The 16,076-nt window shown below is 45.4% G+C and overlaps 1 protein-coding gene across 1 annotated transcript in view; it reads right to left on the reverse strand.

The window, feature by feature from the left end:
* Positions 1-13,002, reverse strand: part of PLEKHA3 (pleckstrin homology domain containing A3) — a 33,404-nt gene extending 20,402 nt beyond the window's left edge. The window contains exon 1 of the mRNA XM_089690429.1: positions 12,752-13,002. Within this exon, the coding sequence (XP_089546555.1) occupies positions 12,752-12,791 (40 nt within the window). The 5' untranslated portion in view covers positions 12,792-13,002. The remainder of the gene's footprint in view (positions 1-12,751) is intronic.
* Positions 13,003-16,076: the final 3,074 nt, after the last annotated feature.

Consider the following 16,076-nt stretch of genomic DNA (forward strand, 5'->3'; position numbering starts at 1 on the left):
GACCATGCAACAGAACTGCCAAACTACGTATATATGTGCTGCTGAATTACTCTGCAATATTCCCCCTATCCAGGACAATGCAGTTTACCCAAGCTCAAGCAGCAAAGTGCTCCAGAAAAGTTTGTCTTTCCACATATGCTCTAATAGGATGAAATTCTAGATGTTTATTTGCCGAGAGGTAACAAAACAAGCCTAAAGTGATATTCAAAATTCAGTTTTCTTTAGGCACTCTCAGCAGCTGATTTATTCACTTACGAAGTATGCAGTTTCTTTATTATTTAATCCTGGTCTATGCTCCACTTTAAGCTGGCGCCATGACCGCTGCCCCGGGTTTTCTGTTTCAGGATGGCTTCTTTCTCTTGCACCATGCTATGGCGCCCTACACTGGGTGCATCAATGGAAACACACAGCTTCACAGCCTAGGAGGCAAAGGACTCCCCCAGTTCCTCCCCCCCTCAATTCTCCAATCTAAGGCTCCATGTACACGGGATGTTTGGAAAACACTTCTGAACAATGGAAAGTGACTGCTTGAAAACGTAGGTTAAAGACCGTCTGTTTAGCCGCGCCTGCATACCGCGTTTATGAACATTTGCGTTTAGAAGCGTTTTTTTTAAAGATAACCTCAGGAGACCTTCCAAATTGCCCAGAATGCACTGAAAAACAGTAAAAATTAACTATTTCAGACATTTTGAGAGAAATAGAGAGAGCAGAAGCAGAGAGAGCAGTATTTGCTGAGATTAGCTGTCTTTTTTTTTGTGGTGTTTGGATGTGTTCCAGCTCATTTCTGTGCTGAAAATATTGCAGCTGTGTCTAACATATTTTTTTTCATGCAAAACCTCAAAGTATGGTGTACCAGGTCCATTTGAGTACCGGGAAAACGCTTTACATGCATTTTTCATGAGTAAAAAAGGCTCTGGACAGCATCTGGAAATGGAAGAGTTAAAAAAATTTTCCAAAAGCAAACACTTGTAAACGTATGTAAACAAGGCTAAACGTGCGTAACCGTATCTATAAGCGTTTGCTTTTGAAACGCTGATAAAATCTACTTCTGAACACAAGTTTGGTGCGTTCAAAAAAAACGACTGTAAACTCAACTGCTTGTAAACGACTGTAAACGACATAGTGTACATGGACACATAGGAAAACATTAGGGAGAGTTCAGGGGCTGCTGAAAAAAATGCTGAACAGCTCCTAAACGTGAGTTTATCAGCTGCAGTGTACATGGAGCCTAACAGAATGATTGGAACTGCACTGTCCACTGTTAGCTCTTTCTCATCAAGACCAAAAGTTCAGGAAAGAAAGTCATACATTTTATTCCTTTAACCACTTCCCTGCCACCCTATAGCAGAAATACTGCTACAGGGCGGTAGGGCTGCGCAAAAGCACCTATACAAGTGTACCATTGTTTACGAACGCCTCGATTAATGTAATTTTCGGTTTACGAATGAAAATCCATTGAAAATAATGCCTTAACGAATTTAAAAAAAAAAAATTTCACAATACAAAGTGTATGCCGTTGCCGATTTTTTAAATGCAATTGACGTTTTTTTTTCTTCACTATAGCTCACAGAATTAGCTGTCACTTTCCCGGGAGCTAAAGGATACTTTATTTCTTTTATCTCAGGAAACAAACTAAAAGGAAACATTGTTTCTTTTAACTCTGGGAAATAAACTAAAGGGAAACTTTCTTTCTTTTAGCTGGGGGGAAAGTGACAGCTGATTCTCTGAGCTAATGGGAAGGGAAAAAAAAGCTGGTAATTACATTTAAAAACCGGCACTGACCTATAGTGACAGCGACTTTTTATAAACTTTTTTCTGACCTTCAGAGTGGCTTAATTAAATTTCAATGCATTCCTATGGGAAACCGTGCTTCGGTTTACAAATTTTTTGCAATACAAAACGTCCCATAGAACGCATTAAATTCGTAAACTGAGGTACACCTGTATATATGTGAATTGTATTTCCAGGTAGGGGACAAGTATGAGGCCCTACCCCTGCCACTATTGATGGCTACAGATGTTGATCACCAGTTCCTGGCTGGAGTTTCCCTGCCGATACCTGGCGATCACCGAGTAACACTGACAAAGGAGACAACACAGGTCTCTCTCCCGCCGGTGGTAACATGCTACAGTATACTTCTCTGCACAGGAGAGAAATACACAGCAGCATGTTTCCAAAGTAAAACACAAACAACACATTATGGAAAACAGACACAGTAAAACACACAAAGCACACAGTTAACCCTTTGATTGCACCAGATGTTAACACCTTCCTGCCTAGTGTCATTAGTACAGTGTCAGTGCTTTTTATGAGCACTGATAACTGTATTAGTGTCATTGGGATGTCAGTGGCAGTTAGTCAGTTCCCTCCAGTGTCAGAATGTCTGCTGCAGTCCCGCTTTAAGTTACTGAACGCCACCATTACAAAAAAAATTTGTGGAAAAAAAAAAGAACATAAATTTATGTACAGCATTACATGACCGCGCAATTGTCAGTTAAAGTAAAGCAGCGCAGTATCGCAAAAAAGGGGCCTGTACAGGAAGGGGGATAAATCCTGTGGAGGGCAAGTGGTTAAAATAACAAACAGGCTCATACTTACACCAAAATATGAATACAAATCAAGTGAAATTAATAAATAAACATATATATATATTAATGAAATATATATATATCCCTAAGCACAATAAATGTATACGTAAATGAAAATATAAAGATATAAAAAAACTGAAAAAGTTAAAATGTGAAAAAAGTCCAAAGGGTATTCTTCTGTGGACAATCCTTATTATTACGACCACCAAGTGTAACTATCACAGGATGCAGGTGAGTACTATCCTCCACCATATATCTGCTCACCTCCAACAGTGTGACCTCACATTATACAATGTTTGGTCTAACGGCACTTTCAATACCAACAGTATGTACTCGGAAGTTGCTGAATGGTAGCTCCAAGACGCCCACTCCAAACAAACACCTTGGATCAGCCATGTTCCTCTTACTATGCGATATGCACTCCTTGGTCTCCTTGCAGCAGAGAGGAAGCCCCTCTGTATTCAGCCTGTGAAAGGTCAATGGACTATAGAACTACAATTCCCAATGTGAGCTGGGCATAAAGAAAGGTTTACTTTCACAGGCTAAATACAATTATTTTAACTGACAATTGCATGATCATGCAACGCTGCACCCAAATGAAATTTACGTCCTTTTTTCCCCACAAATACAGCTTTCGTTCCGTGGTATTTCATTGCCTGTGTTTTTTTTTATTTTTGGTGCTATAAACAAAAAAAGGCCGACAATTTTGAGAAAAAAAAAACAATATTTTTGACTTTTTATTAACCATTTGCCCTCCAGGGGATTTACCCCCCTTCCTGACCAGGCCATTTTTTGCGTTACAGCATTGTGCTATTTTAACTTTCAATTACGCAGTCATGCAACGTTGCACCCAAATGAAATTTACGTCTTTTTTTCCCCACAAATTGAGCTTTCTTTCGGTGGTATTTGATTGCCTGTGTGGTTTTTATTTTTTGTGCTATTAAAAAAAAAAAAAGACAAAAAAAAACTCTTTGACTTGGGGATGCGCTGATGTGAATAGGGCCTCAGCACTCTCATCATTGGCAAGTTACTGTCAGCCATGTGATCACTAATAGGCCCAAGGGGTGTTCTAAGATGCTTGTGAACATAAAAAAGTCAGAGCTGTAGTATACAAAGGTCATTATGCACACTTTACATTTTTTCAGAAAACTGTGCTGATGCAAAGCATTTCACAGACAAGGAAACTGGTTAAATTAGGAACCTTTCAGAGTTGGTTATTACTCAAGAACATAATGCAGACTTTTCTTCAGTTAAGACAAAACAGTGATGCTAAAGGCACAGGGGTCACAGCCATGGCTAGGCCGACATTTAAGGGCACAGGGGTCACAGCCATGGCTAGGCCGACATTTAAAGGCACAAGGGTCACAGCCATGGCTAGGCCGACATTTAAAGGCACAGGGGTCACAGCCATGGCTAGGCCGACATTTAAAAGGCACAGGGGTCACAGCCATGGCTAGGCCGACATTTACAGGCACAGGGGTCACAGCCATGGCTAGGCCGACATTTAAAGGCACAGGGGTCACAACCATGGCTAGGCTGACATTTAAGGGAACAGGGGTCACAGCCATGGCTAGGCCGACATTTAAGGGCACAGGAGTCACAGCCATGGCTAGGCCGACATTTAAGGGCACAGGGGTCACAGCCATGGCTAGGCCGACATTTAAAAGGCACGGGGTCACAGCCATGGCTAGGCCGACATTTAAAGGCCCAGAGGTCACAGCCATGGCTAGGCCGACATTTAAAGGCACAGGGGTCACAGCCACGGCTAGGCCGACATTTAAAAGGCACAGGGGTCACAGCCATGGCTAGGCCGACATTTACAGGCACAGGGGTTACAGCCATGGCTAGGCCGACATTTAAAGGCACAGGGGTCACAACCATAGCTAGGCTGACATTTAAGGGCACAGGGGTCACAGCCATGGCTAGGCCGACATTTAAAAGGCACAGGGGTCACAGCCATGGCTAGGCCGACATTTAAGGGCACAGGGGTCACAGCCATGGCTAGGCCGACATTTAAAAGGCACGGGGTCACAGCCATGGTTAGGCCGACATTTAAGGGCACAGGGGTCACAGCCATGGCTAGGCCGACATTTAAAAGGCACGGGGTCACAGCCATGGCTAGGCCGACATTTAAAAGGCACAGGGGTCACAGCCATGGCTAGGCCGACATTTAAAAGGCACAGGGGTCACAGCCATGGCTAGGCCGACATTTAAAGGCACAGGGGCCACAGCCATGGCTAGGCCGACATTTAAAGGCACAGGGGCCACAGCCATGGCTAGGCCGACATTTAAAAGGCACAGGGGCCACAGCCATGGCTAGGCCAACATTTAAAGGCACAGGGGTCACAGCCATGGCTAGGCCGAAATTTAAAAGGCACGGGGTCACAGCCATGGCTAGGCCGACATTTAAAAGGCACAGGGGCCACAGCCATGGCTAGGCCGACATTTAAAGGCACGGGGTCACAGCCATGGCTAGGCCGAAATTTAAAAGGCACGGGGTCACAGCCATGGCTAGGCCGACATTTAAAAGGCACAGGGGTCACATCCATGGCTAGGCCAACATATAAAGGCACAGGGGTCACAGCCATGGCTAGGGCAACATTTAAAGGCCCAGGGGTCAAAGGCATGGCTAGGACGACATTTAAAGGCACAGGGGTCACAGCCATGGCTAGGCCGACATTTAAAAGGAACAGGGGTCACAGCCATGGCTAGGCCGACATTTAATGGCACAGAGGTCACAGCCATGGCTAGGCCGACATTTAAAAGGCACAGGGGTCACAGCCATGGCTAGGCCGACATTTAATGGCACAGGGGTCACAGCCATGGCTAGGCCGACATTTAAAAGGCACAGGGGTCACAGCCATGGCTAGGCCGACATTTAATGGCACAGAGGTCACAGCCATGGCTAGGCCAACATTTAATGGCACAGAGGTCACAGCCATGGCTAGGCCAACATTTAAAGGCACAGGGGTCACAGCCATGGCTAGGCCGACATTTAAAAGGCACAGGGGTCACAGCCATGGCTAGGCCGACATTTAATGGCACAGGGGTCACAGCCATGGCTAGGCCGACATTTAAAGGCACAGGGGCCACAGCCATGGCTAGGCCGACATTTAAAAGGCACAGGGGTCACAGCCATGGCTAGGCCGACATTTAAAAGGCACAGGGGTCACAGCCATGGCTAGGCTGACATTTAAAAGGCACAGGGGTCACAGCCATGGCTAGGCCAAAATTTAAAGTGAAACTGAACTCATAAAGAAAGATTTTCTATATTATAGTGACCATTTCTAAATGTAAAGTATGCCTAAGTATAAACCTGATAACTCCATGAGTGATTAGATGGAAGCGGCCACGTTTAGCCTTCCACTGCTTTCAATACTGTAATAGCTCAAAGAGAGCGCTATATGAAAAACCTTCAGTTCAGTCTTTATTTAACTGGTCACAACAAGCAGGGCAAAGGACAGTCAATGCATTTTAGGGGCCACACAATCCCCCTAAGTCTGAGTGTCTTTGGAGCTTCAAGCTACAAGTCACTCAAGTGTGCATGCAGCCTTAATGGACTCAACAATACGCCTAAGCAGACTGATCTGCAGGCAGCGGATGGTGTAGACAACAATCATTGCTGGCATTCACAGAAGTGGCAAGGTGTATCCTTTTACTGCTTCCTTTACTACAGACTTTTCTGTGACTGTCAGCCTCCGGCTCTCTGCTCTGCCTCCCAGCACTCACTGGAACACTGGGCTGTGGAGAGGGTGAGAGTGGCTGGCTCAGGCACTCAACGGACCTGAGCCAGATGTCGGTCCAGGCTTCCTGGAACCAGAAATGGCTCTGTGCTATCAGCTGACAGCGGCTTCATCATTATGTTTTATTGGCGGTGCTCTGATCCCATCCGCCGATCCATGCTGCTGACAGTTTTCCTGGGCTGTTTTTCCTAGTTCAAATTAGCCCGCCCCGTCCGGTCCTTTCCCTATAAAGCACCAGAGCCTCTGACAGCCAATCAGGTCTGCAGAAGAAGCAAATGCTTCTCCTTTTTTTTTTCCTACATACTGTCACCATAGTGACAGTGTACTACTTGTGGGGGGTGATGAAGATTTTTTTTTTTTAATTACACTGATTGCTTTTACATCCATAAAGGATGTAAAAGCAATCATTTGTCCTGCTCGCTGGCTGCCATTGAGAACTACTGTGTGAGCTGTGATTGTGTGTTGAGAATAGCCTTGTACCATGTGACCTCTGTGATCATTCACAGATTTCACACGTAGTAAGCAATGATGTCAGAAATGACATCTTGCTTACTACTCTGCATGTGATCACTGATTGGCCAATCAGTGATCACATGCAGAGTAGTAAGCAAGATGTCATTTCTGACATCATTGCCCCTGGGCCACAGTTTGGAGACCTCTGTTGTATACCTTAGAACTGTGTTTTTGGGGCCTGATCACTCTACCTGCACACTTACATGAAGTTGCCATCTGTTTTGCTGGGCAGTCAGGAGGCGGCATGATGTGCAATTGTAGCACATCAAACTGTTTACATTTGGAAAAAAAAAAAAAAAAAAAAAAAGGTTATTAAAGCAGTAGTAAACCTCAAAAAAATAAATCTAAACAAACTCTTCCCTACAAGTTAATAGCATAATGTGCTGGTATACATCGCATACTAGCACATTATGAAAGATCTGCCTGAAAACGAAGCCCTCCAGCGGAGCGTTGCCTTGGCACCCCGAGGCTTCCATCTTCACCGTCTTCCTTCTCGGTTTGTGGCCAGTAGCCACTTGACTGGGCAAGCTGTGATGACATCACTCCTGCGCGAATGCGAGTTTCGACAACACAGCATGGCTTTCTCAGTGGATGGCACGCCACTCATTGAGAGCGCAGTGCGCATGCGGCGTTGGCATCACCAGCATTGCTGCAGTAAATATCTCCTAAACGGTGGGCATTTAGAAGATATTTACAGCACCTACAGGTAAGCCTTTTTAGAGTCTTACCTGCAGGTAAAAGATACAAAATAGGGTCTAGTTCCACTTTAAGTAAATGTGCACTCCATTCAAGTCTCTGTATAGCAATCCAGTGTGATGCTGTTCTGTGACCCTCTGGTGCCATCTGATGCATTGCAGGAAAATGCACCATATCTGCATTTTTCTGCACTGGACTGTACATCTCACCAGCGTTGTGAAGTGAACAAAGCACAAAATAGTTCTAAAATATACACCATTACCAGAGTGGCATAAATGATGTAGTGAGGAGGAGCAGACAGCAATGATCAGCACCGCCGCGAGGAGAGGGAGAAAATTGTGGTGACTGGTATTGATCAGGTGCAGAAAACCGCCAGTCATTGCTCATAGTGTCCTAAATTAGAACATTGGCGCAAATCTTCTGGCATGAGAAAAGCAGCTTCAAAAACACGCCAAAGCCGCATTTTTGCAAATGCATTTAGGCTCATCAGAAGCTGGGGGATTTGTTTATTTCATTGGCCAACATATTAATTTGTTTTGGCCATTGAAATGAAAAAAACACCCCAGCGCTAAATGTGCCTAGTCGCATTTAGAAGCATTTAGGTGTTTTTTTTCCTAGCTAAACACTCCTCTCTTAACCGCTTCCCGACCGCCCTATAGCAGATGTACTGCTATAGGGCGGCGGGGGTGCGCAAAATCACATATATATACGCGATTTTGTATTTCCGGGTAGGGGGCGCGCGCCATACCTGCGCCGCCATTCGCGGCCACAGATGTCAATCACTGGATCCTGGCCCGGTGGATCCCCGCCGGAGCCCAGTGATTACCGAGCATCTCTGACGGGGAGGACGACTGCTTTGTTTACTAACAATCCTCCTCCCTGTCGGCTCTGGCACACTGCTCTGGGTGGCTATGTCAGAATGCCCACTGCAGCCCTGCTATAAATCGCTGATCGCTGCCATTACTAGTATAAAAAAATTATAGTATCAAGACCACCATTTGTAAATGCTATAACTTTCACGTAAACCAATTAATTTACACGCACTTGGATTTTTTTAGCAAAGACATGTAGCAGAATACATTTTGGCGTAACTTTATGATGAAATTTGATATTTTAATTTTTTTTTTACTGGACATGTTTAGGGCTCATGTACACGGGGCGTTTGGAAAACACTTCTGTACGATGGAAACTGACTGCTGGAAAACAAAGGTTAAAAAACATCTGTTTAGCCGCGTTTGCGTTTAGAAGCATTTGCGTTTAGAAGCGTTTTTAAAGAGAACATCAGGAGACCTTCCAAAATGCCAAGAATGCACTGAAAAATAGTAACTAATTATTTCAGACATTTTGAGAGAAATAGAGAGAGCAGAAGCAGGGAGAGCAGTATGTGTTGAGATGACCTGTCTTTTCTGGTTGTATTCACTATCCCATTATGAGCATAATGCGGCATGTTCTACCATTGTTTCCTTCATGCAAAACCTGGAACTGACTGTGCTGGTGTATCAGGTCCATTTGAATACAGGGCAAATGCTTTGCATGCATTTCTGTTGATGAAAAAAGGCTCTGGACAGCATCTGGATATGGAACAGTTAAAAAACGATTCTAAACGCTTAACGCGGTTAGCTGCATTTACAAGCGTTTGAAACGCTGACAAAATCTACTCCTGAATGCAAGTTTGGTGCATTCAAAAAAAAATGACTGTGAACTCAACTGCCTGTAAATGACAATGCGTACATGGACACATAGGAAAACATTAGGGAGAGTTCAGAGGCTACTGAAAACAGCTCCTGAACGTCAGTTTATCAGCTGCAGTGTACATGAGCCCTTAATAGCAAAAAGTCAAAAATATAGTTTTTTTTCTCAAAATTGTTGGTCTTTTTTTTATAGCACAAAAAATAAAAAACACACAGGCAATCAAATACCAGTGAAAAAAAGCTCAATTTGTGGGGAAAAAAAGGACATAAATTTCATTTTGGTGCAGTGTTGCATGACTGTGCAATTGTCAGTTAACGCAGTGCCGTAATGCAAAGAATGGCCTGGTCAGGAAGAGAGGTAAATCCTCAGGAGGGCGAGTGGTTAATAGAAGGAATGGGGGGAGAGGAGAGGGTGGACTCAGCTGTCATGTGATCTCAAGGAAGTACAATAGTGAGGATTTTGTTGGTCTATTCAAACCACATTCCCACCAAAAGTGCTGGTCTTCTGTTTGCTCAATCAGAATGGTGGATGTCCCCTCTATGGGTTCCTGTCCAAGACCAACAGACCTGCCACAGAGATTGACAACTAAGGCTGACCATACACTATACCAGGCATCACTAAATGGAGGACCGCGGTCCAGATCTGGACCCAGAAACATTCATTCTGGACCGCAGCCTCACCAAATAGTTGCCTGAATGTCCTCTCCTGGCTTGCCTGCCTGCCGCTGTTATCCTCAAGGAAGGGCACAACATTTGAGGTGCAGCAGGTCTGTCCCTTCCATTGCAGCACTCCCCTCCCCCACACTGTCCTACCTTACTCACACAAGACAGGAAGCATGGTAAGTCTGGACATAGGGCGGGACTTCTCATGTTAGGAAGCCAGTGATTGGCTACGGGTGATTGTCTGCAAGACAGCAGGGTGTTCCAAGCCATTCTTTACCCGCCTTTAACATGAAAAGTCCCACCCCATGTCCAGACCTGCCATCTTGTGTGACTAAGGTGGGGGGGGGGTGCTGGGATGTTCTGAAACGGTGAAACGGACAGGAATCTGTAATATGCAGGGAGGACTGTGCTGGGGGGGGGGGTCTGTGCTGGGGGTAGGGGGTCTGTGATGGGGTGATCTGTGATGAGGAGGGGGGGGGGTGAGTGCTGGGGGTAGGGTGTCTATGATGGGGTGCTCTGTGATGAGGAGGGGGGGGGGAGTGCTGGAGGTAAGGTGTCTGTGATGATGGGGTGATCTGTGATGGGGGGGGGAAGGGGAGTGCTGGGGGTAGGGTGTCTGTGATGGGGTGATCTGTGATGAGGAGGGGGGGGGGGCGAGGGAGTGCTGGAGGTAGGATGTCTGTGATGGGGTGATCTGTGATGAGGGGGGGGGGTCTGTGCTGGGGGTAGGGTGTCTGTGATGGGGTGATCTGTGATGTGGGGGGGAATGCTGGAGGTAGGGTGTCTGTGATGGGGTGATCTGTGATGGGGGGGGGGGGGAGGGAGTGCTGGAGGTAGGGTGTCTGTGATGGGGTGATCTGTGATGAGGAGGGGGGGGGGGAGTGCTTGAGGTAGGGTGTCTGTGATGGGGTGATCTGTGATGAGGAGGGGGGAGGGAGTGCTGGGGGTAGGGTGTCTGTAATGGGGTGATCTGTGATGAGGGGGGGGAGGGAGTACTGGGGGTAGGGTGTCTGTGATGGGGTGATCTGTGATGAGGAGGGGGGGGGGTCTGTGCTGGGGGTAGGGTGTCTGTGATGGGGTGATCTGTGATGAGGGGGGGGAGTGCTGGGGGTAGGGTGTCTGTGATGGGGTGATCTGTAATGAGGAGGAGAGGGGGGGTGCTGGGGGTAGGGTGTCTGTGATGGGGTGATCTGTGATGAGGGGGGGGGAGGGAGTGCTGGGGGTAGGGTGTCTGTAATGGGGTGATCTGTGATGAGGAGAGGGGTGGGGTGGTGCTGGGGGTAGGGTGTCCGTGATGGGGTGATCTGTGATGGGGGGGGGGGAGTGCTGGGGGTAGGGTGTCTGTGATGGGGTGATCTGTAATGAGGAGGGGGGGTCTGTGATGGGGTGATCTGTAATGAGGAGGGGGGGGGGGTCTGTGCTGGGGGTAGGGGGTCTGCGATGTAAAAGTGGGGAGGATCTGAGTCATAGCACCAACATGGCACTCGGACCTCCGCTGAAAGAACATTTTTACTGACCGACCCCTGTGAATTGTAATTCAGTACCCTGTACTATACAATCTGACCGTACAATCTCGTAAGATCTTCTATCACCTACAGAGATCAGGGGTGTCCTTATGTTACATCGTGTTGGTCCATCTAATGGTGACAATACATGCATTCATTTCATTATCTCTTTGATGTACCATTAAATCAAAAATCAGACGTGTAAACCCCACATATGAGCATCAGACGTGTAAACCCCACATATGAGCATCAGATGTGCATACACCACATATGACCGTCAGACGTGCACACCCCACATATGACCGTCAGACGTGCACACCCCACATATGACCGTCAGACGTGCACACCCCACATATGACCGTCAGACGTGCACACCCCACATATGACCGTCAGACGTGCACACCCCACATATGAGCATCAGACGTGCACACCCCACATATGAGCATCAGACGTGCACACCCCACATATGGCCGTCAGACGCGCACACCCCACATACGACCGTCAGGCGTGTACACCCCACATTTGACCGTCAGACGTGTACACCCCACATTTGATCGTCAGACATGTACACCCCACAGATGATATCACACTCATGTATACATCACATATAATCATCACACACACAAATATATATTTTATATATATCACATATTATCATCAAACACATGTATACCTATCATACGATCATCAGACATGTAGACACTACATATGATCATCTCACACATGTACACATCCCACGCATGGTCCTCAGACATGTATACACTATATATGATCATCACACACACATGTGCACATCCCACATATGGTCATCAGAATATAGACACTACATTTGACCATCACACACACATGTACACATCCCACATATGGTCATCAGACATGTAGACACTACATATGATCATCACACACACATGTACATACCTATCATACGATTATCAGACATGTAGACACTACATATGATCATCAAACACACACAAGTACACATCCCACATATGGTCATCAGACATGTAGACATTACATATGATCTTCACACACACATGTACACATCCCACATATGGTCATCAGACATGTAGACACTACATATGATCATCACACACACACATGTACATACTTATCATACGATTATCAGACATGTAGACACTACATATGATCATCAAACACACACATGTATACATCCCACATATGGTCAGCAGACATGTAGACATTACATATGATCATCACACACACATGTACACATCCCACATATGGTCATCAGACATGTAGACACTACATATGATCATCACACACATGTACACATCCCACATATGGTCATCAGACATGTAGACACTACATATGATCTCTCTCCAGTCTCAGACCTGCGATGTAATTGGTCCATTTGTAGAGAACTCCTTCCATAGCTGGGCTCAGTCCGGGGTCGGTGTGCTCATCCTCGGGGTGATGGGAGGAAGAGGGCGGACTAGACGGCCGGGGCTGAGCTGTGCGGAGAGGCCGGATGGTTGCTCATGGTGCCGGGAGATGACCCGGCGGACAGCCCGGACTCGGAGCCCTGAGCCCCCATACACAGCCCGGACGTAGCTGCTTCTTCCTCCTCCTCCTGTCACTGCACTTCCCCTCCTCTCCGCTCTGCCCGCATGGCGCCTCATTCACTTCCTGGTCAGAGGTGTGGGGACAGAGCGGTCCAGTCCTGTACTGTGTGTCCGGGGCCAGTCCTTTACTGTGTACAATGGGGGCCAGTCCTGTACTGTGTGTCCGGGGCCAGTCCTTTACTGTGTACAATGGGGGCCAGTCCTGTACTGTGTGTCCGGGGCCAGTCCTGTACTGTGTACTCCGGGGACAGTCCTGTACTGTGTGTCCGGGGCCAGTCCTGTACTGTGTACTCCGGGGACAGTCCTTTACTGTGTACAATGGGGGCCAGTCCTGTACTGTGTACTCCGGGGACAGTCCTTTACTGTGTACAATGGGGGCCAGTCCTGTACTGTGTACTCCTGGGCCAGTCCTGTACTGTGTACTCCGGGGCCAGTCCTGTACTTTGTGACCGGGGACAGTCCTGTACTGTGTACATCGGGGCCGGTCCTGTACTGTGTACTCCGGGACAGTCCTGTACTGTGTACTCCGGGGCCAGTCCTGTACTTTGTGACCGGGGACAGTCCTGTACTGTGTACATCGGGGTGGGTTATTACCAGCATTCCCCCATACATTAGAATCTTCAGGATTCCCCCTTACAGTGCATGGGGGAACTCTGCGAACTCTGATGTAAAGGGGAACATTGTGGCATCTGATGTTAAGGGGAGCTCTGTGGACTCTTATGTAAGGGGGAGGGGGGACTCTGGTGACCAGAGACCCCCATACATCAGAGTTTCCATTTACACTAGAGTCTGCAGCATTTCCCATCAGAGTCTTCAGAGTTCACCTTTACATCTAGGTCCATATAGTTCCCTGTTACATCAGGGTCCACAGAGTTCTCCCTTACACTGTAAAGGGGAACCCAGCAGACTCTGATGTAAGGGGAAATGGGTAATATTAACTCGACCTTCATGTAAATGGAGAAATATGTTTTTTGCCTTTTGGTATATCCTAAACACGTTTAAACATGTTTAAAGTACTAGCTACATGTTTGTAGCGTAAATATTGATATTTGCACTGTTTTGCACTGAAGTCCGTAATTTTATATATTTTTTGAAGTGTCAGTAAAAAGTGTGGCTCTGTCAGTAAATTTCATGAGTTTTGTCAGAAAAAAATTATGCTGTCAGGAAATTTTTGTGTCCTTTCGGTAAATTTAATTGTCAACACTGTCAGGTTGGCAACACTGCTGACCACTCACTTTAAAATTTTACTGCAAGACATCCCACAAAATATCATTTTGATTTTTTTAATGACAATTCTCTGTAACAAAACAGGGGTTTTTGCTGTGAGAAAATTGCTCATGTGTCATCAACCTTACTACCTCTACATTGGATAACGATATACATCGTGTTCCAAATTATTATGCAAATTATATTTTTCTCATTTACCTAAATAAATGATGTAAGTAACAGTCAGCATAATTCTCATGTTATCAACTATTAAGAGTACAATTCAAATTTTATTGAACAAACCTCCTAATGATAACAGGATTTTTGTTAAACATAAAACACTTACAATGCACTGTTCCAAATTATACGCACAGTAAGTTTCAAAACACTTTATAGGTTGTAAAGAACTGAAAATTGTCATTTGTTGTGTTTGCAGCATATTTACTGAAATCAAAAGCTATTTCAATCAAACTTTGAACAACATTTTAACTTTTTAAACATTTTAACAGGTCACGTTACATTTTAACATAGGAGCCCTTATTTGATAGCAGCTTCACAAGTCTTTCATCCATTGAACTTGTGAGTTTTTGGACAGTTTCTGCTTGAATTTGTTTGCAAGATGTCAGAATAGCCTCCCAGAGCTGCTGTTTGGATGTAAACTGCCTCCCACCCTCATAGATCTTTTGCTTGAGGATGCTCCAAAGGTGTAGAGTGCATACCTTACCGGTGGACTTTTTAATTCTTTTTAAGGTCTGGTACACACTGTGCAGTCTGGTTGTGGGTGCAGGAATCGCACATGTCCCCGCACCTGCAACCACCACAGCCAAATTGCGCTGCTCCTACTAGACCCGCAGAGCTTCCATTCATTCTTAATGGCACCACCACACATCTCAAGCATTTACAGCTGTGGGAACCGCAGGGAAATCGCACAGTGTTTTTATTTTTGCAGATAATGGAGGCACGACAGCCCATTTAAATGAATGGGCTGCTATGCTTGTGCAAATAGGGGCCGTACGGCCTGCACAAGTGTGAACCAGGGCTAACTCTTGAAATGATGCTGTATACACAACTAAATACCTTTTGTAAATCACAATGCAGCCTTTCCCTGTATGTTGACATAAATAAGGAATGAAAAAAAGGAAAAATAAGTTCCCTTTAATACTGCTCTGTTAAAAAAATTGGTAAAATTACATATGCATTTTTTGGACTGTTGACTCAAATCAAGCAACTTTGACATGAGATTTGGATGTGTTTTCCATTCATTCCAAAAATGCAGAATGCAGGACTTTTAAAAACGCACTGCACTCGCAGCGCACTGGTGTGAAAAACTTCAAAGGATTTAAATGGACACATTTTTCATGCATTTTATTTCCACTTTTTAGCTCCTGAAACTAATCAGTGTGAAAGAGCCCATCTACAGTATATCAGCCAATAAAAACCAAAACAGCTGTTTTCAAACGTTTATGACAAATTGACTATAATGACAACTACATATATTGGCCATATGCTAAACTGACTTTTTTGATGATCCTTGGAAGCCAGCATTATACGCTGTCTAAGGTTATGGTCTTTATAAAAAAATCAAATAGGAATTATTATATATAACAGTATCTGTTGCACAGACGTGATAATTGCATAGCCTTGTAAGCAGTCAAAGCAAGATATTGGGGACAGTCTGGGAGTGAATAGGGTTAAATGATGGTGCATTCCACCTAGGAAGAATTACAGATGCCCTAGGTTAGTAATCTGACCCAGCAGCAGTTCTCTGCAAGTCTGGAACTTGTGTCTTCCCTGTTTTCACATAGGAAGCGAAAAAGAGTTTGCCAAAAAGGAGGCTGAGTTCCATTTCCTGGATAGCCAATCACACAGCTTTATACAAATACTAAGA

The sequence above is a fragment of the Staurois parvus genome, unplaced genomic scaffold (genome assembly GCF_062004578.1).
Source record: "Staurois parvus isolate SC_StPar_1 unplaced genomic scaffold, SC_StPar_1.0 ptg000530l, whole genome shotgun sequence".
In the NCBI taxonomy this organism is placed as follows: domain Eukaryota; kingdom Metazoa; phylum Chordata; class Amphibia; order Anura; family Ranidae; genus Staurois; species Staurois parvus.